Below are 20,683 nucleotides of genomic sequence, written 5' to 3' on the forward strand. Positions count from 1 at the left end.
TCCTAACACTGATCCTAGGGAACACCACTTTTCACCATTGTCTAATCCCAAAAATGAATGTGGGTGGAGAATTTGGTAGGACAATGGGGATATCTGTGATAGCTTAGGGCAGGTTGGCTGTGGGAATTAATAGCTAATGGGGTGGTCAGATTGATAAGGAGTGATTTGTTGATAATAACAGGATGGGATGTGCTGTTGCAGAAAAGAAAAGAGATTGAGCAAACATGCATGCAACACTACAGCAAAAATGTTTGGTTCTGAAATAGTCAAAACTCCACGATTCCAACTGTCTCAAGCCCAGCTGCAAAAGGAGGAGGGTTGGTCATAGGGCTAGAAATGCCATCCTGTGTAAACCCACAGCTACAGTAGCACCAATAGTCCTCATCCCTGGGAGAGGAAGGATCTCCAAAGATGGACTACACCTGAGGACAATTTGAAAGACTGCCCCAGGACAGAGGACTCAGGTGAGTTGCTGTCAGTGGCCTATGCCTCAGTTGGGATGATTGGCTAAGATGAAGAAGAAGAAATAGTGCCATGATTTATCAAACAGAGGAGAATTCAACATTGAGTCTGGAAGGTGACAGATAACCAGATGTAAAATAATTTCCTGTTGTTTAATTCTTCATTAGATCCTTATTATAACAGCGCAAGAAGTCAGAACATGTACAGAATTGGTCATTGGTAATTGGTTTATTGTTGTCATATGATCTGAGATATGGTGAAAAACACTGTCATCCAGACAGGTTGTTCCTAGCAGAAGTAATTTGAGGTAGTACAAGGGAAAACCAATAAAAGATACAGAATCATATAGTACTCTGCTAGAGAGCTTAAGACTTTTGCACAATACTGTAGTAATTTTACGTATTGTACTGTAATGTTGCTGCAAAAAAGTATAAATTTCATGACGTATGTTAGTGATTATAAACCTGATTCTAATATGGGACTGTATTGTGGATTGAGAGTGGGAAGCAGAAAGGGACAGGGAAATTATGGTTGGGAAAAGGGAAGGGAGAATGGAGGGAGTAGGAAGCACTAGAGAGACGTTCTATGATGGTCGATAAACCAATTGTTTGCAATCAAGTTACCTCGCCTGGTGTGTCAGGGCTGGGTGTATCTGCACATGCACCATCCGCTGCCCTAGCACTCCTTTTCTGTCACCTGACTTGCATTCCTCCCATGGCACTCCACCCTCGCCACCCTCAACATCCTTTACTGCCACCAAATTTATAAACTCGCTCTCCACCCCACACTGACATATACAATACTGTGCAGAAGTTTTGGGTGCCATAGCTGTATGTATATATCTAAGACTTTTGCAAATGCAAAAGATTCTGTGGATGCTTTAAATCCAGTGCAATAAACACAAAATGCTGGAGAAACACCACAATACAGACAGCACCTATGGAGAGGAATAAACAGTCAAAGTTTCAAAGTTCAAAGTTGAAAGTTAATCTATTTTCAAACTACGTATATGTCACCATATACAAACATGAGATTCATTTCCTTTTGGGCAATGACAGTAACTACAAGAAACACAACAGACCTATGAAAGCCCTCACCCAACAGGGTAGACAGCAAACAATGTGCAAAATAAACTGTTCAAATACATATAGAAGAGAGAGGAAAAAACAAATAATAATAAAGATAAAAATAAGCAATAAGTATGAGGAATATGAGACGAAAAGTCCTTGAAAGTAAGCCCAATTCAGTGGGAACAGTTCAGTGATAAGGTGAGTGAAATTCAGAATCAGAATCAGACCAGAATCAGGTTTAATATCAGCAGAATGTGTTGCGAAATATGTCATGACATTCCCTTCCATTCAATACCGGTAATAACTGCTCCGGAATCTGGTGGTGTAGCTCCTGAGGCTCCTGTATCTTCTTCCTGATGGCAGCAGTAAGAAGAGAGTATGTCCTGGATGGTGGGTATCCTTGACGATGGATGCTGCTTTCCTGTGACAGCACGGCGTGTTGGTGTGCTCATGGGTGGGGGGCAGTGGTGTCTTTACTCATGACGAATGCGGCTGTAATCCGCTACTTTTTGTAGACTTTGGTGTTTCCATGCCAGGTCACTATGCAACCAGTCAATATACTCTCCACCACACATCTATAGAAGTTTGTCAAAGTTTTAGATGACATGCAAACTTCTAAGGAAGTAGATGCACTGCTGTGCTTTCTTCATAATATCACATAAGTGCTGGACACAGGACAGGTCCTCTGAAATGACTAACACTAACATCAGGACTCAAAAGGAAGGGGAAGAATCAGAATAAGAAGGTGGGGGCAGAATAAAGATTACAGGCTGATAGGTAACAAGGTGAGACTAGATAAGGTTGGAGGTGGGTGGGAGAGAAAGATAGTTAACGTGAAAAGCTGGGAGATGATGTGAAGTAGCTAAAGCTAGAGGAAGAATGAATCCAGTAGAAGTGGACAGTGGACCATGGAAGGAAGAATAAGAGGAGGGAGGAGGAGTACCAGAGGGAGGATACAGACAGATGAGGAAAAGAGAAGGAGTGAGAGGGGAACCAGTATGGAGAATGTAAAAAAGGGAGAAGAACAAGTTGTTAGAGAAATCTATGTTCACAGTAGGTTGGAGGCAACTTGAGTGGAAAAATGAGGTGTTGTTCATCAACATGAGTCCTAGAAAAATTAAGTGCAAGGGTCATCATGAGGTAGATGTGAGGTCAAGAGATCACCTTTATTATACAGGAGATCCATTCAAATGTATTAAAACAGGATAGAAGCTGTTTTTGAGCCTGAAGGTTTATACTTTCAAGATTTTGTGTCACTCCAGTTCCAACATCTCCAATCTTTTATGTGGTCCATGAGAACCTCCAATATCTTCTCTGCTGCTCCATGTTTCTCATTTTCACTGGCCATCATTTTTATTTTCTATTTAAGAAGCATCCATTCAGACAAAGGGGCTATACCTGTCCCAAAGTTCAAAGTAAATTTATTATCAAAGTACATACGCATCAGTATATACTACCTTGAGGTTCATTTTCTTGCAGGCATTCACAGTGGACCAAAAGAATCCAATATCATCGATGAAAAACTACAAATAAAAATTTCCAAACAACCAATGTGCAAAAGAAGACAAACTGTGCAAACTAAAAGATAGATAGAGAGATATCTTTTCCCTCCCTTCCCAGTCCAGATGAAGGGTCTTACCCTGAAACATCGACTCTTTATTCATTTCCATAGATGTTGCCTGACCTGCTGAGTTCCTCCAGCATGTTGTGTGTGTTGCTTCAGATAGATAGATGTTTCAATTGACAAATATTATTGAGAACATGAATTGTAGAGTTATAGAGTCATTGAAAACAAGTCCAAAGACTGTGTAAATGACTTCAGAGCTGAGATTATTCACATTGGTTCAGAAATCTGATTGTCTGGATACAATTTCCATTTCTGCAATCCTGCCCAGAAATCAAGATTGTTCCAATCTTTTTTCCTTTTTTTTTCAGGTGCCACAGAAAGTTTCAGCTGAGATTTTTGCTCCCTTTTTCCAAGGCTTCACCCTGTTGGCTGATATGTCTATTGGATGTGGGACAGGACTGGGCTGTGAATTTCTCTTCCAATTTCTTTCATTTTCTATCTTTGGAATGCAGGTTCTTCTGGCATAGCCAGCAAACCCATTTTCCTGACCACATTCACACATCCCCATGTAAAACAAAATATCCTCAATGATTCACACGACTAGAGTGGGATTTAGCCATGTTATCAGCCTGGATTAGCAGCAGACCATTGAGTATCTAATCCTTTGCACCTGAATGTTTACATTTTTATCAATGATAACCTGCTGCATTCTCAAAGACTTACTGAAAAAAAAATGAAGCTTACACATAGGTGCTGTTGTGACTGACAAAATCGGAGTCACACGGAAGCTGTTAACTGGGAAGAGAGTTCAAGAGAGAGTTCTCCAGGAGAGAGTTCAAGAGAATCTCATTCTCCTGGCAAGATATTTTATACTTCTTTAACACAAAGATAACTTTAAATAATTAACTACAGTTTCAATTGCTGTAAGTAAGATTCAGATTCAAAATTGTTTAATGTTATTTCCTCTACCCAAATGTAAAGGAGAATTAAATAATTGTTACTTCAAATTTGATGCAACACAAAAGTAAATAAAAAAGATAAAAAGCACAATAATAATCATCATCATGATAATAAATCACACATAATAAATATACAGACATAAAATGTAGATTATACATGTACGTCTATGAAGAGACACCATGCTGTACATAAGGTGACTGATGGGAAATAATAAAGTTGTGGTGGAATTAGTGGGTAGAGGCTTTGATCAGACTTACTTCTTGGGGAAAGTAAATATTTTTCAGTCTGCTGGTCCTGATGTGGATGCTACATAGCCTCCTTCGTTATTGGAGTGGGACAAACAGTCCATGAGCAGGATGAGTGGGATCCTTCATGATGTTACTGCCCCTTTTCCAGCATGTTTCCATATACATTACCTTGATGGCAAGTAGGCTGGTGACAATGATGCATTGGGCAGTTTTAACCATCCATTGTAGAGCCCTCCTGTCTGCCACAATGCTGTTTCCATATGCAGTGATCATCAACCTAGCTTTGACATTTTTAACATAGTGAGACAAATTTACAGAATTATGTATCTACAATGGTAGCACATCCCAAATAGCTGAATCTGTAACAACTGTCCTCTTTTCACTGTCTAATACCTCTCCCTGGGTCCCCTATTTCTTCACTTTCTGCTATGGTCCACTCTCCTCTCCTATCAGATTCCTTTCTCTCCAGCCCATTATCTTTCCTATCCTCCTCACTTCATGTATCATCTTCTAGATAGTCCTCTTTCCCCTCTCCCCCACCTTTGTATTCTGGTTTCTTTCCCCTTCCTATCTAGTTCTGAAGAATGGCCTTGGCCCAAAATGTAGACTATGAAAAATTTACTTTCATAGATGCTGCCTGACCTGCTGAGCTCCTCTAAGATTTTGTATGCATTACTTTGGATTTCCAACATCTGAAGAATCTTTTGTGTTTATCCTTTTGAATGCTCAATACTGGTGCCTGTTCCAAAAGCCTCTAAATACAAACACCAAACATCCAAAGTACACTCCTTGTGTTACAGTGTTGAACAGATTCATGAATATACAACCATCCAGAAGGTTAAGTGATAAAACAGTTCTGTCCAGAGTTATGCATGAAGATGTTTAATGATGTGATCATAACAGGAACATTCATCTATTGTTTCCTGTGTCGTTTCAATGATACAGAATCAGAATGTCCCACACACAATGATTGATTTCACCAGTCACAAGGTATCAATTGGAAGTTAAATTGCTGCAGGTTTTATTTCCTGAAGTTGGGATCTCATTTTGGTCCATCTGTATTTATGATATTCAGAATTTCATAACCCCAGAATGATCCCTAACAATTGTCTTGGGAGTACCTTCACTCCATTTGCAGCAAACAAGATTTCCAAGTGGCCATCTATTTAAGTTCCAATCCCCATTCCCATTCCAACATGTTCAATCCATGACCTCCACTCTCAGTTGGAGGAGCAACACCATGTATTCTGGCTGAATAGCCTCCAACCTGATGACATGAACATCAATTTCTCTAACTTCCAGTTATTTCTTCCCTCTTCCCCTTCTCTCTTTATCCATTACCCATTGTGGCTCCCGTCTTACCCCTTTTCTTCTCACCTGGATATCACCTCCCCATGGTGTCTCTTCTCCTTCCCTTTCCCCTATGGTCCACTCTCAGATTCCTTTTTCTCCAGCCCTTTACCTTTTCTATCTATCACTTCCCAGCTTCTCACATCATTTCTCCTTTCCCACCCACATACCTTTCCCCTCATCTGGTTTCACCTATCGCCTGCCAATTCATACTCCTACCCCTCACCCACCTCTTATTCTGGCTTATTCCCCTTTCCTTTCCTGTCCTGATGAAGGGTCTAGGCCTGGCTCTTTATTTCTCTCCATAGACCCTACCTGACCTGTGGAGTTTCTCAAACACTTGCTGTGTGTTACCCTGGATTTCCAGTGTCCACAGAATTTCAAACAATAGAAAATCTGCTGATGCTGGAAATCAAAGTAATAAACATAAACTGCTAGAAGAACTCAACATACCAAGCAGCATCTATGGAAAAGAGTAAGCCGTTGACAATTTAGGCTAAGACCCTTCATAGGACTCACAGACAAGAAAAAATCTGCGGAATCTCTTGTGTTAATATTGGCAATATATTTTGCAAAGCTAGCAATGCATTTTGCTTTAAGAATGCAGGATTTAAATTGAAGTTATTCTGCACAGAATACTGACCAATAACACTGATTGATGGGCAAACAACTAATCACCTCCTTTCACTCATCCAGTAGGTAGATGTGCACCCATATTTTGATGTTTGAGTGTGGGTCATTGTTTTAAGTACTCAGTGGATATTGGCAGGAGGTGATTAAAAATCTAAATTACAATGGAATATGATCTCAGTGTCTGGGATCTCTCTAGTCTATTTGGCTACAGTATACTGAGTAGTGGCAGCTCTCTTAGTGGTGCCATTGACTCTGCCTTGAGGGTTTTTAAAAAAATATATATATAAATTGGTGCTGATAGATACCGGCTTGAACAGTTGAATTACTGACAGTGTTAATAAGCTGATTGTTTCACCCTGTCACCTTGGGTCCAGTGGAACTGCATCCAGCAGCTTTCACTGATAGAGATTTGGAGCTGTTCTGCGTGCATGTAATAGGAGAGGATTGAGCATTGGGCTGATTTCCAAAATAATATATCTAGGTTGCAGCCTTCTCAATTTGCAGTGTTTTTAAATTAATCATCTGAACTATACTTGAAACTCAAAGCAGCTGGTCTCCAAGAGCCACAACCAGAGATTAGATTTGAGGACAAAACTTTGCTAGTGGGGGAGGACATGTAAGATCCAAAAGTAAGTAGTTAAACTGGAGCTTTAGAACTTGAGTATGCAAGGGCAGCATAATTTTAAGGTGATTGGAGGAAAGTACAGGGAGTATGTCAGGAGTAGGTTCTTTACATAGAGATTAGTGAGTGTATTGGTTCCCGTAAGGTTGTTTTAGACAGGGGTGGTAATGGGGATAAGTTCCCGCCTCCTTTTAAACATTCGCATTGATGTGCATCTCAAATAGCCTCTGACAACCAAGCCCAGCACCTGACCTTCATGTGGAGCTTAGCTAATAAGCCTGGTGGAAAAGTTGACAGAAGAAGGCACTTTATAACTATTTGCTCTGAGCAGAAGGGGCTTGTCGCCGTGGTTGGCAGCTCATCTAGGAGACAAAAAACTCTGATCTCAAACCTCCGCTGCCTTGCAGCTATACCCACACATGGGGAAGACTTTGGGAGTAAACCCCAGAGGAAAAATATTCTACACTGACTGGCAACTCTCGTTGCCAAGGCACAAGAGACTGCAGAAGTGGCATGATAGAGTAGCAGTTGGCACAACACAATTCAAGACCAGCTTTCACCTGCTAGGGTTCAATCCCCACCACTGCCTATAAGACAGTCTGCACATTTTCCCTGTGTTTGCACGTTAGGGTTGTAAGTTGTGTTCATGAATATGTTGGCGTCGGAAGTGTGTTGACACTTGCGGGCTGGAACTTAGTAATCGCAGTAACAGAGAGGTTAGGGGGATGTGCTGTGTAGCTCTTGGTCTATGTCTCAGTACAGAGAGGTTATGAGATGTCCTGTGTAGCTGTTGGTCTATTACTCAGTACAGAGAGACTATGGGATGTCCTGTGTAGCTGTTGGTCTATTACTCAGTACAGAGAGACTATGGGATGTCCTGTGTAGCTCTTGGTTTACATCTCAGTACAGAGAGACTATGGGATGTCCTGTGTAGCTCTTGGTTTACATCTCAGTACAGAGAGACTATGGGATGTCCTGTGTAGCTCTTGGTTTACATCTCAGTACAGAGAGACTATGGGATGTCCTGTGTAGCTCTTGGTTTACATCTCAGTACAGAGAGACTATGGGATGTCCTGTGTAGCTCTTGGTTTACATCTCAGTACAGAGAGACTATGGGATGTCCTGTGTAGCTCTTGGTTTACATCTCAGTACAGAGAGACTACGGGATGTCCTGTGTAGCTCTTGGTTTACATCTCAGTACAGAGAGGCTATGGGATGTCCTGTGTAGCTCTTGGCTTACATCTTAGTACAGAGAGGCTATGGGATGTCCTGTGTAGCTCTTGGTTTACATCTCAGTACAGAGAGGTTAGGGATTGTGCTGTATCGCCATTGGTTGTATGTGTTGTTCCAGCTGACCCAGTCTTCCTGGAACTCTTCTCCTTACTACCACCAGGGAGGAGGTTCAGGAAGGTGAAGACCCTCACTCAATGATTCAATAGACAATAGGTGCAGAAGTAGACCGTTCGGCCCTTCGAGCCTGCACCACCATTCTGAGATCATGGCTTATCATCTACTATCAATACCTGGTTCCTGCCTTTCCCCATATCCCTTGATTCCCCTATCCATAAGATACCTATCTAGCTCCTTCTTGAAAGGATCCAGAGAATTGGACTCCACTCAGGGACATCTTGTTTCCCTTCATCATCAGATTTAGGAACTTTAGGAACAGTGCTAAATGAATGGAATGCAGTAACAGGGCTGTGGTATAAGCTGATATACAGTATTAGGGTCATTTGAGATATTTTTGGATGGGTACATGGATGTAAGGAAAATGGAGTGTTATGGGTTCTAGTTCGGCACGGACCAGAAGGGCCGAGATGGCCTGTTTCCGTGCTGTAATTGTTATATGGTTATATGGGTTACGAGGGAGAGAAGGGTTAGATTCATCATGGAGTAGATTTATATAGCTTAGCACAACATCATGGGTTGAAGTGTCAGTACTGTGTTGTACTGTTCTATATTCTATGATGAAAACAACAAATTTTGCATCATATAATTCAGTGAAAATACTGATTCTGATTCTGATTCTCTGGCTATGGGGATGAAGGATATCCACAGACCAGGCCTTAAGGCCAGCAACATGGGCACAGGACAAAGGACATCACTAGATGTCCATGCAAGCAGGAGGCACAAGATGAGTGGAACACAGAACACAAAGCAGGCTCTTTGGCCCACAATGCTGTACTGAACCAGCTATGAATTGAAAAAAACATAAGCTAATCCCTCCTTCCTGCACAATGTCCACATTCCTTCACCTTCTTCACAATCATGTGCCTATCCAAACGTCTCTTAGAAACCTCTAATGCATTTGTCTCCAGCACCATACCAGGCAGCACATTCCAGGCATCCACTCTGTCTGAGTAAAAACAATATTCCTCATGTCCCCTTTGAACCTGCCCCAGCTCACCTTCAATTCATGGTCTCTGGTATTAGATATTTCTACCCTGGGAAAAAGATACTCCCTGTCTAATCTACCAATGCCTCTCCTAATCTTATAAACTTCTATCAGCTTTCCACTCAGCATCCGCTGCTCCAAAGGAAACATGCCCAGATTGTCCTGCCTGTCATGACAGTAGATGCCCTCTAAACCAGGCAGCATCCTGGCAAACCTGCCCACCTAGAGTTCGATCTTGGAATACTGAGTCCTGCCATCGAACAATACTCAAAACTAGATCCTGAAGGTCCATTTGAAGACTGAAGACTAGAGACTGCTAGAGGCACACGCTGGAGATGAAGAATTGTCTGTGTGTGCGGGTGGGTGGGAGGAAGAAACGGGGCTGGTTTTGCTGCTGTTTTCTAACTTGTTGTGTTCTGTATTGTTCTGCCAAGCATACTGTGTTGACGCCAGAATGGCGACACTTGTGTGTTTCCCCTATAACATCATAGGTTTTGGTCTTTAATTCAAAAGCTGCATTTCACTATACAGTACTGTGCAAAGTCTAGGGCACCCTGGAGGCCTCATCTCAATATCATCAAGGCTGTCCGAGATTACCTGGAGAGACAAAAACACACAAGACAGCCAAAGTCTGAAGAAGAACTGTGGCCAGTTCTCCAAAAACAACCTACCAGCAAACTTTCTTATAAAGCTGCACGACAGTGTACAGAAGAGAATTGATGCAGTTTTAATGACAAAGATTGGTCACACCAAATATTAATTTGATTTAGTTTTATACTGTTTGCTGATCTTTATAGTAAACTTTTGCTGTTTAGAAACTTTTCATTTCGTTATTTTTGAAAGCATCTTTTCATTACAGAGATTTTTTAAATGTGCCTTACACCTTCTTTGGTAGAGACGAATCTCCACCCTGCCACCCACACATTTCAATGGTACTTGTAATGAATAAATGGCTCTGAAGCTGAATCTAAATCTATTTTTCATTTAATTTCCCACAAATAAAACATAAATTGCCAAGGCAGGGACAAGCAAAAAGAAAAGGGGCTGGTTTTGCTGCTGTTTTCATGCTTGCTGTGTTCTGTATTGTTCTTCTGAGCATCTGTGTTGATTATGCTGGGTTAGACATACATCTCCACCAAAAGAGGCGTAAGATGCTCCTTCCCTCTGCGAGCCTGCAGGTCACCCGTCGTGAAGGAGTAGCACTTGCTTAGGCCCCGAACAGGGTCATGTAAGTTCATGATCATATGTGCAGCTGCTTCATGTCACAAATCCTGGTTGAGCGACCACTGATACCAGGCAGACAACCTTTGAAGAGTATTGGTAGTGTCTGGGGTCGCCCATCTCATAAAGACACTGCCCAGAGGAAGGCAATGGTGAATCACTACTACAGAACAAATTGCCAAGAGCAGTCATGGTGGTGGATAAGACTGCGATTGTTTGGCACAGCACATAATGATTACTATGTTGGCACTGGAATGTATGGCAACATTTGCAGACTGCCCCCAGCACATCATCAGTTGCGTTGGCTGTCAATGCAAAAGTCGTCTTTCACTGTATGTTTTGATGTACTTGTGATAAGTAAATGAATCTAAATCTGATGCTCTCAGTCACTTCCCCATGAATAACACATGGAAATTGCCAAAGCAGGGACAAACAGAAAGTTAGACAGGTCAATGTCAAAGAAGGGGCAATGGCTCATCTAGGAAAGATGCCCAAATGACTTTGTTTTGTGCACTTAGTGAAAATCAATGAACGCCGGAAAATCAAGAAAGGGCTGACGCTCACTTTGTAAGGGAATTCATCAGATCGAGCAGGTCAATGTTAACAGTTGCCAGGCATGAGTAACCTCTCCTCAATAACTTGTGCGGGCATTGTTCTTCACTGTGATTAACGTGGCTGGACTAGGAATAAACAATGAGGAATCATTAGTTTCATCAGTGCCTCTGAACCAAGGGGATGGGTTTAGTCAATCCGTCATCAGCCGTGACCTGAAAGTAAGGTTCTTTCATTTCACCACAGAGCAGAACAAAGGCTGAGAGACTGTTCCTTTGGACTGGTCAGTCTAAACTTTATCTCATTAGGAGTTTGAGGAGATTTGGTCACCAAAGACTTAAGCAAATTTCTACAGATATACCATGGAGAGTATTCTGTCTGGTGGATTTGTGACATGAAGCAGCTGCACATATGATCGTTGCATAGGATGCACAGGATCTAAGGAAGCTGCAGAGAGTTGTCATGTTGGCGCATGGCCAAGTGGCTAAGGCGTTGGTCTAGTGATCTGAAGATTGCTAGTTCGAGCCTCAGCTGAGGCAGTGTGTTGTGTCCTTGAGCAAGGCACTTAACCACATATTGCTCTGCGATGACACCGGCAGCCATATTGGCCTAGAGCCCTTCCCTTGCACAACATCAGTGGCGTGGAGAAGGGAGACTTGCAGCATGGGCAACTACCGGTCTTCCGTACAACTTTGCCCAGGACTCAGTCAACATCAAAATCAATGGACAGCCAAAGAAGTTGAATAACCAGCCAGTTCCAGACCACTGAGAGCATCTTCAAACTGTAGACCCTTAAAGAGATATCATCCATCATTAAGGACCTTCATCATCCTATCAAAGTATGTAAATGTCACCATACTTACTGGCAGTCACTCACACTAGAACAAGAAAATACAATAGAATCAGAGAAAACACCCAAAGACTGAAAAACAATGAATGTGCAAAAGAGGACTAACACAAATAATGAATAATTAAATAATTATTAAATAATATTGAGAACATGAGTTGTGGAGTCCTTGAAAGTGAGTCCATAAGCTATGGAATCAGTTCAGTGTTGAGTTGAATGAAGTTATCCACGCTGGTTCAGGAGTCTGATGATTGAAGGGTCATAACTGTTTCTGAACCTGCAGGTGTGGGACCAAAGGTTTCTGTGCCCCTTCCCAATGGAAGCAGATAGAAGAGTGCCATGATCATGATCTTAATTTTACCAAAAGAAAGAAAATTGCTGGAGTCACTTAACACTTCAGTGCAAGTGTTTGTGTGTGTGTGTGTGTGTGTGTGTGTGTGGGGGGGGGGGGTGTTATCAGGTCTATCAAAAATCAAACATACAAAAATTAGAGAAAATTCATGAAAAAGTGAAAAAAAATCCAATTTTACAAAAAGGTTTCTACAAGCAAGCACAATAATATCTCTGTACTTATTCTTGTCCAGTCTGAACTCCAGACAGACCCAATCTCTCTCTCTTACTGAGGGTGATGAGCTCCTTCTATAGGTACTAGTACTAGGACATACCATCTTTAATTAACTGAAGACCACACGTGTATTAGAACAGGATGCACTCCACAATGTGATTACAATCATATTACAAAATAAACAGAGGTAGTTTCATTAAAAACTGTAATCTTCCTGGACTGTGGGGGTGCTTGATGATGACCCATTCCTGCTCATTTAAGTTTTGTTCTCTTATAAATACAATTCCAAAAACTGTCAGTGCAGTAAAATCCTTTTGAATGTGCTGATTTTATAACAGCTGCTATTTTGGCTATCACATCAGTATGCACTGCTGAGGCCTGGTTCAAAAGAAAGCCAATAGAGCAAGATGCTTAAAGGCTGATGCCAACAGTGATTCAACATCTTTGGGCAGGAATGCTGGAAATGGAAAGGGAATTGATTCAATGATTTAAGATCTTTCGAAAGAGTAGATGTGGGGTGTTTCCATAGAGATGGAAGGTAAGGCATTCTGCTGGAGTCATGAATAGCTCCAGGCAGGTATAAGGTCTGTTCTACATTTTCATTGTTTAATTAAAGCTTTCAGCAAATCTTTGTGTTTCACTAGGAGAAAAAAGAGATCTTCCAAGAATGAATAGATTACTTTCAATCAAATATAATGCATTCCACAGTGAAAAGGAACTTTATTCCATCTCCAGTTAGGCCTTATATTAAGCCTGTTATTTACTGTGAGCACAGAAATCTGGTTTAAATCCAGCCAATCTCTTTGGAAAAAAATCACCTTTTGTTGCATGTGCTCAAGTTGAATTCAATATGCTAACATTTCAATGTAATACTTTGTAAAGTTGATGCATTTCATCCCACTTACAAAATTGAGATTCAACAGGTAAAGCAGATTTGGAAATGGTTCTGAAGGGAACCATCAACATTCAGTTGTGTTCCTAGATATGAGTATCACAGAGGATCTATCTTGAGCCCAGAATATTGATGGAATCAGGAAGAGTCTCCACTTCATTAGGAGTTTGAGGAGATTTGGTACATCACCAACGACCCTCAAATTTCTACAGTTGTACAGTGGAAAACATTCTTACTGGTTGCATCACAGCTTGGTATGGAGGCTCCAATACACACAATCACAAGAGGCTAAAGAGGGTTGTAGACCCAGCCAGCTCCATCACAGGCACAACCCTCCTCTCCCCACCACCATCAAGGACATCTTCAAAATATGTCTAAATGACTATTGCCCAGTGACATTTACATCCACTGAGATGAAGTGCTTTGAGAGGCTCGTGCTGAAGCATATCAGCTCCTGCCTGAGTGATGAGCTGGATCTACTTCAATTCACCTACCAAAGCAACAGGTCTACAGTAGATGCAGAGCAGAAAATCCTACAAAATGTAATGGAATCAGCCCAGTACATCATGGGTAAAACCCTCACAACCATTGAGCACATCTACATGAAACATTGCCATAGAAAAGCAGCATTCATCATCAAAGATCCTCACCACCCAGGCCATGAGCTTATCTTGATGCTGCCATCAGGTAGAAGGTACGTGTGCCTCAGGACTCACACTAGCAGCTTCAAGAACCATTATCACCCCTCAACCATTACACTCTTGAACAAACTACACTCATTTAAGGATTCTTTTATCTTGTTATTTCATGCTGGTTATTTATTGCTATTATCTGCATTTGTACTGTTTGCTTACAGTTCCTGATGTTTACAGTTACTGTTCTATAGACGTGCTAAGTATGCCCACAGAGAAAGAATCTCAGGATTGTATATGGTGACATGATAATAAATTTTAATTTGAACTGAGGGAGGAATCCGGAACACCCCAGGGGAAACTCATGCAGTGGATCTACAGACTCCTTACAGGAGGAGACAAGAAGGTCCACAACATTGAACCCTGAACACTGGAATGCCCCGAGCTGTTATAGCACTGTACTAACCACTATGCTACTGTGACACTCTCTACTCCCCTGTGCCATCTGATTTCTGAACAGTTGCATTCAAGCTGGTGTGAAGAGCTTTGCTCTAATTGCAGTTTTAGTCTGCTACACAATATGGGCATTGTTGGTGAGACCAACATTTATTGCTTATAGCTATTTGGCTTTAAAAAGATTCTGTTGAGCTGCCTTTAGGAATTGCTACAGTCTATATGATGAATGAGTCCAGCTGATGCTATTGGGTAGGAAATTCAAGAATTCATATCTACTATTGACAAAGAAGCAATATATACTTAGTAGCCACTTCATGAGGTACTCCTATATACCTGCTCATTAATGCAAATATCCAATCTGCCAATCATGAGGCAGCAACTTGATGCATAAAACCATGCAGATATGGTCAAGAAGTTCAGTTGTTGTTCAGACCAAATATCAGAATGGGGAAGAAATATGATCTAACTGATTTTGACCATGCAACTACTGTTGCTGCCAGACGGGTGGTTTGAGAATCTCAGAAACTGATGATACCTTGGGATTTTCACATACAACAGTCTCCAGCACATGGATTCCCAACCTATTTTATGCCATATTTTATGGTTACAATTAACCAAGAGGTCTGTTAATCTCAGTTTGGGAACCTCTGCTCTAGAGCTTACAGAGAATGTTGCAAAACAAAACAAAGAGTACCCAATTAGAAGCAGTTCTGTGGGTGAAAATGCTTTTTTAATGAGAGAGGTCTGAGGAGAATGTCCAGACTGGTTCAAGCTGACAGGAAGGTGACAGTAACTCAAATGGCCACACATTACACCAGTGGTGTGCAGAAGAGCATCTCTGAATGCACAACATGTTGAACCTTGAAGTGGATGGGCTGCAGCAGCAGGCGATCACAAATATACCCTCAGAGTCCACTTTATTCAGTATAAAGTGTCTACTGAGTGTTCATTCTCTATTCACTTCTCTTTTTACTACCTCAATGCACTTACATATTCAATGATCAGTCTATATAGCACGTAGACTAAGTTTTTCACTCGTTATATGTGACAAAATAAACCAATTACCAATGCTAATTGTTAGTTTAGCTCAGTACTTGTTGATTTCACACACACTCAGTGGGGGAGGAGGAAGATGGGTAGGAGGCAAAGGGAGGTGACCAACATTGGAGGGGAAAGGTTTGCTTAGTCAGGGCACTGATGTTTATGGGGAGAAGGCTGGAGAACGGAGTTGAGAAGAAAATCAATCATCTGTGATCAAGGCGGTGCAGTATGATAGCGGTAAGTGTAACACTGTTACATTGCCAGCAATCAGTTTTAATTTCACTGCTGTCTGCAAGTGGTTTGTCTGTTCTCCCCGTGACTGCATGGGTTTCCTCCAGGTGCTCTGGTTTCCTCCCACATTTCAAAGACTGATTATTCTTGAACTAGTTCCAAAGGATTAGTGCGTTAATTGGACACGTGGATGTAATTGGGTGGCATGGACTAGAAGGTCCTGTTAACATGATTTAACTCTAAATAAAATGTTGAGAAAAGATGGAGCTGACTAGCCTAATTCTGCTTCTATGTTTTATGATCCTGTGGTTTGATGGAAAGAACAAAAGAAAAACTAAAAGCATGGCTCATTTATTGACTGCCATTTCTCCTGTTCAGCAGGCATCTCACCCCAGCAGAAAGTCCATTTGTTCCCATGCAGACCGTTTGAAAGGTGTCTGAGTTAAGGCCCATGCAGTTCTTATTCTCTCATCATGCAATGCTTCATGATACAACAGTGCTTACACTTAATGTTTCATCAAAGGCTCCAATGACATCTGGGATGCAGCTCATCAGATGAACTATGATGTTAAATAGTCTTTCAACACTCTTTTTTTCACGTGCCCCCCCAATTTCCTCCTCAGTCTTCCTGCTACATCAGCTTCCATTACCCTGACAGCCAGTGGAAAATTCTCCACATCTTTCCTCTGGTTCTTTAGTCAAACACCTTGCGATCTTTGACTACCATCCAACCACCAGACCAAACAATGTCTCCATATTTACCATGTCAACACCTTACTTAAATCATCTCAAACCAATCAAGGAGAATGCTTCATCCGCTACAATTCTTTCTCCCTTGTTTCCTGAAGGAACTCCATGTATTGAGAGAAATTGCAAATTAGCCAGGGTGAAAAGCTGGATCACTCGATGGGCTGAATACTGTAGTTCTGCTGCTACAGTACTGTGCAAATGTTTTAGGTGTATGTGTGTGTATATATATAAATAGAGAGAGAGAGAGACAGAGACAGACAGGCAGACAGACAGGCAGACAATATTTCTTATTGTAATTTTTAGTGCATTGTTCTATACTGCTACTACAAAGCCACAAATTTCAAGAGCAATGTCAGTAATAAAAACCTTTTTGATTCTGATTCTAAGATGCTCTGACAAGGCTTCCTCCTCAAGCAACGTCACTGAATCAGTGCACAAGTATTTATCTGAGCTGTCTCCTGTCTGTTAATTCTTCATCCACTTCCCAATCCTGTATCTTTCTGTTTAGTATCCCACATTAAAACTCCAAAAGGTTCCTCATCATCCATCTAGGCACCCCAGAGTTGTCCAGGACATGCCTTCTCTTCAGTACTACCTGTAGAGTGGAGGTAGAGGAGCCTAGTTGGTTCCCCTCTGTTGTCATATTTCTGAACAGTCCATGAACCATAAACCACAACTTCTCTATTTTTGCTTTTTTTTTTACACTTAATTATATATATATATTTCTTATTGTAATTTAAAAATATATTGCTCTGTACAGCTTCCACAAATTTCACGACCAGTATCAGTGAAAGTAAACATGATTCAGATTCTGATTCGGTGAAATTTGAAGGAAATCCATGCCTCATTACTTACCTACTTACCATCACATACCTACAGACCTTAAACTATCAAAGCCACACAACTAATGTGCTCAGGATCACACTGTCCATTGGGTCCATTCTTCATATGCAAGCTCTTTGAAAATGGTGCTCATTTAGACTCATTTGATTGTATCACTCTTCAAAGTCCTTTGTAGAAGACGAAGAATTTTTTAAACCATAAATAGAGCAGATGGGGACTCAGTTTGACATATCATTCAAGAACAGCAGAAAATAAACTCAGTCGCCACTATATCTGGTGCACCTTCACACATGCTTGTTAATACAAATATCTAATCAGCCAATCACATGTCAGTGACTCTATACATTAATGCATGCAGACATGGTCAAGAGGTTCAGTTTTTGTTCAGACCAAACAGCAGAATGGGGAAGAAATGTGATCAAAGTGACTTTGACTGCGGAATGATTGTGCCGTACTGAATGGTTTGGGTATCTCAGAAACTGCTGATATCCCTGAGACTTTTACACACAATAGTCTGTAGAGTTTGCAGGGAATGTGCGAGAAACACGAAACATCAAGTGAGTGACAATTCTGTGGGCAACAATGCTTTGTTAATGAAAGAGGTAGATGAGAATGGCCAGATTGCTTCAAGCTGACAGGAAGGTGATAGCAACTCAAATAATCACACATTATAACGATAGTGTGCAAGCATCTCTGAGCGCACTATACTTAGCAGCAGAAGACTATACTGGATTTCATTCCTGTGGCAACTTCTTTAGGTATACTCATGTACCTAATAAAAAGGCCACTGACTGTACTTAAAAAAAAGCAACATACAACATAGAAATGAGATGACATCTGAATTCTTCCTATAGTACTTCTTCCTATAGATACAGCCTGGCCTGCTGCATTCCACATTGTGTGTGTTGCTTGACATCTGAATTTCTCTTGTTGGAAATTCAGCGGGCATTAACAGATGGGTGACATTGGGACTGGAATTTGTTGGATTTTTTTTTTGTATTTACACACATTGTTGTCTTTTGCAACAGGTGGTTGTAGATGAATGCCTAAGTAGGTAATGTCTTTCACTGATTCTGTTACACTTATTATTCTATGGATTTATTGAGTATGCCCACAAGAAAATAAATCTCATGATGACATACAGTATATGTACTTTGCTAATAAATTCTTTGAACTTTGTACTCAAACTATTTCAAAGAAGTGCAAGTTAGTTAATCCCAATCAGCAAAATGTAAAAAAATGTTATTGCTACACAGATATTTGTCTGAGTTCACTGTGTTCAGATTGGCTACTTCAGAATAATGACTATAATTTAAAAATAAATTGGTTGCAAGGCAACTGAGCGGGACTTGGGAGATATTTTAGAAAAAAAGATTCTTTTTCTTGCAGACAGAGATGGTTCAGTGAGAAGGAACATGGGGTTTGTGACAATCAGAATCAAATTCGCTAGAGAATTGAGGTGCACTTGACTTTGGAGAGAGGCACTGGGCCATGTGCAATCGTGCAGATGGCAGCTGTTTGGTTGGTTGCTCAAGAGATGCTTATATAAAGGAAACCTGTTCTGTAATTTTCTTTTTTAAATAACCTGAATGTATTCATTGTATAGTGTACAATAATAGATCTTCACATGTGGCTAAGTCAAAGAATGGAACAGCAGTGATTGATGGCACTTACTCTGGGTAAACTTGGGAGGGTTGTCATTAACATCAGTTAGTGTGATGGTAACGGTTGTGGTCCCAGACAGTCCTCCCATGTGACCTCCCATATCCTTTGCTTGTATCACCACGAGGTATTCTTCCCTGGCTTCTCGGTCCATGTTCGAAAGGGCAGTCCTTATTACTCCTGCATCAGAAAATTAAAAAGAAATTGTGTTAAGGATTGAATTCACGGAGAATTAAAGATCAAGCAGCACACACAAAAGACTGGAGGAATTCAGAAGATCAGGTAGCCATCCATGGAACTGAGCAAACAGTTAATGCGTTGGGCTGAGATTCTTCTTCAGGACTAGAAAGGAAGGAGGAAGAATCCAGAATAAAAAGGTAGGAGAGGGAAAGGAAGACCAGCTAGAAGATGATAGGTGAAGCTAGTTGGTTGGGAAATGTAAAGGACTAGAGAGGAAGGAATCTGGTAGGAGAGATTGGACCATAGGAGAAAAAGGACGAGGAGGGGATTCAGGGGGAGGTGATAGGCAGATGAGAAGAGGTAAGAGGCCATAGTCGGGAACAGAAGAAGAGAGATGTGGGACAGAATTTTTCTTACTGGAAGGAGAAATCAATATTCATACCATTAGGTTGGAAGCTACCCAGGTGGAGTATGTTCATGGCATTTTTCATATGTGCATCAAATTGTACAGTAAACTGCATTGTTTGTATCAAATTAAATCAGCAAGTATTGTGCTAGGCTTCTGGTGGCAATATAGCATGCCAACACTTACTAACCCTAACGGAGTTTTTGAATGTGGGAGGATACTGCAGCACCCAGAGAAATCCCACATGGTCACAGAGAGAATGTACAAAGTCTTTAAAGATATCTGCAGGAATTGAACACCAAGCTTACAAAAGTTTGAAGTTCAAAGTGAACTTTATTATCAGAGTACATACATGTACTCTGAGATTCTTTTTCTGCTGATGTACTTAGCAAATCTATAGAACAGTAGCAGTAAACAGGATCAATGGACAACAAACACAAATGCAGATATAATTAAATAGTAATAAATAATAAGCATGAAGACAAGATAAAGAGCCTTTAAAGTGAGACCATCAGATATGAGAACACCAGAAGTAGAATGAGCGTAGTTATCCACTTTTGTTGAAGAGCCTGATGCTTGAGGGGTGGTAACTGTTCTTGAACCTGTTGGTGTGAGTCCTGAGGCACCTGTCCCTTCTACCTGATGGTACCGGCGAGAAAAGACCTTGGTCTGGGTGGTGAGGATCTTTGATGATGCATGCTCCTTCTCTACAGCAACGTTTCACGCAGATGTGCTCAAAGGCGCTGTAAAGCATTGTGCTAACCACTACATTGCTGCACCGTCCTCCATACATTATTTCTGATTGTGAAAACATGAATATTTCAAACATTCATAATCGTCATACTAAGGGGGATGCATTTAAGGTGAGGCGGGGAAAGTTGAATATGTGCAGGTCAAGTTATTACAACTGAACTGCAAATGCTTGGATTGTGCTGCAGGGAGTGGTAGTAGAGGTAGACATAACAGAGGTGCTTAAGTGACTCTTAGCTAAGCACAGAGAATGGTGGAATTTGGACCATGTGCAGGCAGAAGCAATTCGTGGAATTAGCAATCATTAGATAATTAGCTTGGCACGACATTGTGGGCTGAAGGGCCTTT

At 41.1% G+C, this 20,683-nt stretch overlaps 1 protein-coding gene across 1 annotated transcript in view; it reads right to left on the bottom strand.

The window, feature by feature from the left end:
- The window catches only part of cdh8 (cadherin 8), a 272,812-nt gene that overhangs the window by 105,971 nt on the left and 146,158 nt on the right, over positions 1-20,683 (bottom strand). Inside the window, exon 4 of the mRNA XM_059992415.1 lies at positions 19,012-19,179. Within this exon, the coding sequence (XP_059848398.1) occupies positions 19,012-19,179 (168 nt within the window). The remainder of the gene's footprint in view (positions 1-19,011; positions 19,180-20,683) is intronic.

Source organism: Hypanus sabinus, chromosome 17, assembly GCF_030144855.1.
Source record: "Hypanus sabinus isolate sHypSab1 chromosome 17, sHypSab1.hap1, whole genome shotgun sequence".
Lineage (NCBI taxonomy): Eukaryota > Metazoa > Chordata > Chondrichthyes > Myliobatiformes > Dasyatidae > Hypanus > Hypanus sabinus.